The sequence below is a fragment of the Penaeus japonicus genome, unplaced genomic scaffold, assembly GCF_977035675.1.
Source record: "Penaeus japonicus unplaced genomic scaffold, GWHDUDI00000001_assembly GWHDUDI00000025, whole genome shotgun sequence".
In the NCBI taxonomy this organism is placed as follows: Eukaryota; Metazoa; Arthropoda; class Malacostraca; order Decapoda; family Penaeidae; genus Penaeus; species Penaeus japonicus.
The window spans coordinates 29,594,190-29,596,689 of record NW_028234427.1 but is presented as its reverse complement, the minus strand read 5'-3'; the positions used below and the strand labels follow the sequence as shown (position 1 = coordinate 29,596,689).

The following is a 2,500-nucleotide window of genomic DNA, read 5'->3' as shown; positions in this document are numbered from 1 at the left end:
GACCATGATCTGAAGAATTACAAGGATAACTAAATATTTCCACTTTCCTAGATGTTTATGATACACTCACAAGAGTAAGAGTAATCAAATAATTAAGGCAGATAGGAAAACTGTGAACTGGGAAATCAAAATGATTAGTAAAGTTTACTAAAAAAATAAAATATACTCTCATCAACCTAGACTTAAAACATGTTGTGCATATTTTTTCCTCTTCCAAAGTTTAGCACATTCATACAGAAATGAATACACCTACACATAAAAAACACAGAAGTAATGGCATACTTACACAAGTTTACAGACATTAAGTATTGCTTTTCCTAGAACAGTATCTATCAGTCCAATAAAATCTTTTACTTCATGAGAAGAACCAACAGTTATTTTATCTTACTGTATATCATCGTTTAACTCTAAATCAACAGCCATAAACTGGATGAAAGATTTGCGTCAACACTGGGTATTCTTTGGTAAAGTCCATAACTCTGGCAAGTGTGGATCACAAGTAGTGATTATGAACACACAAGTTTTGGACACAAATTGTGACAACTAATCAAAGTTGATATCATACTGTAGGTGTGGCCATTCTTTACACAGTATTTATACACTGAAACTGGCAATAATAATAATGACTTCTAACACCATCAAAATTAAAGCTAAGATTATCTTAAACACTAAAAGGACAAAATTACATACAGAGATGAGAAGACTAGATACACTTGTTCACAAAGTAGTCAGAAGGAACAGTATCATAGGGGAAAACACATATCAATAGAGACAATCCAGACACGGGTAGCTTTGCGACTGCCCAGCGTCCGCAGACATCAAAATGTGAAGTTAAGTCGTAGGGGATTTTTTTAAGGCTGACTGGAAGTTCTGCACACTCTTTTTGATTTCCGCCTTCAGCTGGTTATTTCGAAGTGGGAACGTGAAGTGTGCTTGATGTGATGCTTAATTCTCATTATGCTAAGTCACTACAACCATAGAAACTGTAGTATAAATATACAGACAAGAAGAGAGAAAAAGGTGATGTATATGGAAAATCTGTAACTACGAGAGGAATTCTGCTGTAGACAAGGAGGTAAGAAAGGCATTCTGTGAAGTAAAACTGGCCCTTCAGAATGACCGTTTCTTGCAGTTCACGAGCCGAGTTCGAGTCAACCTACTGCATCGCATAGTTGTAGTAAATGCCCACCTATCCTTGTGAATCTAACAAATCTATAAATGCACCTTGAAAGATCTGTGAGGTTTAAAAGGTTTAAACTCCCACTAGCATACTAGAAAAGACCTAAATAAACACTTCATGAACCTTGTTCAGTCGCTTGGATTCCTCCTGTCGTTCACGAGCCTCGTCGATCGAAGCTGGGGTCGGCACTCCCATCGGCATTGAAACCAGCTCGCGCTCAAACACCAAGATGTTCTCAGCTTCCACTGCAACAGAATTCATGTGTATTACTACAATGCCCTTTCTGTATCCTTATTTTTTTTTTTTTTTTTTTTCAGATTGAGAAATTCTTTAACCCATTCACACCAGCTGACTTGCTATCACCTTCAGACACCGGCGACGAGATGTTTAATCAAGGCTGGCGTGCCGGGTGATCAGGCTTACGGCACTCACTCTCGGGTAGTGCACCTGAGTATCCTGAGGCGTTAGGCTTATGCGTTCAAATACCCCGGCATTCCAACCATTTAGAGCCAAAATAGCCACATAGTGAATTGGTTAACTAATCCTTTTTTTAAATCTACATCAAAATAAAGACATCCATAAGAAAGTACGAAATTAAATCAATCTTCTAGATATCAAAACTTTCAAACTAATACATCAAGCTTAACCCATTGGCACTAGGTGACATTATATAACGTCATGGAATTATTTCGTCCAAGCCATATGATGTAAACAAATACAAAAACCTCCGATCATCACCCCATTGATGCAGGAGAGATCTCCTGCTTAGTCACTGTGCTTGTTATCTAGCCGACAGGAGCGGCATGAATGGGTTAGAGGGCAGCCTTTCAAAATCACAAAACATGAATCAGGTTTACGTACTTTTGATTCGATTGAGCTTGGAGCCATAGGCCAAATCTGCTTGGTATGCCACGATGAAGGTCAGGGGCAGGAGCGGCACCAAAGTCCCAGGTTTACGAGTTCGTCGAAAACTGTAATTAACGAGAATTGGGCCTTGGAGTTCACAAAGCTTTATAGTAATTTATTACATTAAATCTCTGTTCAATACAATGACAGGGTTTCTGCCAGGATGACATGAGGATAAAATTACATACACAAAACCATGACACAGAAATAAAATTAAAAATTCTGTTGAAACAATACTTGTTGTGAAACAAACACATTATACATATATAAACACATATACACTCTAAAAAAAAAGAAAAAAAGTCAGACATCTCCCAACTCACCCTGCAATCATGCCAATTGCAGATATTGCATAGAAAGCTCCAAACCAGTAAAGAAGCTCTCTGGCTCTTGCTATTTGCATTGACATTAACT

The 2,500-nt window shown here is 37.9% G+C and overlaps 1 protein-coding gene across 2 annotated transcripts in view; it reads right to left on the bottom strand.

Moving 5' to 3' along the window:
• Nucleotides 1–2,500, bottom strand: part of LOC122254190 (plasminogen receptor (KT)) — a 26,510-nt gene that overhangs the window by 21,699 nt on the left and 2,311 nt on the right. For both annotated transcript variants that reach the window (XM_043017756.2, XM_043017755.2), the window contains exons 3-5: nucleotides 2,410–2,500; nucleotides 2,042–2,151; nucleotides 1,304–1,425 (exon numbers count right to left, since the gene is read on the bottom strand). The exon at nucleotides 2,410–2,500 is cut by the window's right edge and continues 40 nt beyond it. In XM_043017756.2, the coding sequence (XP_042873690.1) occupies nucleotides 1,304–1,425; nucleotides 2,042–2,151; nucleotides 2,410–2,500 (323 nt within the window). The remainder of the gene's footprint in view (nucleotides 1–1,303; nucleotides 1,426–2,041; nucleotides 2,152–2,409) is intronic.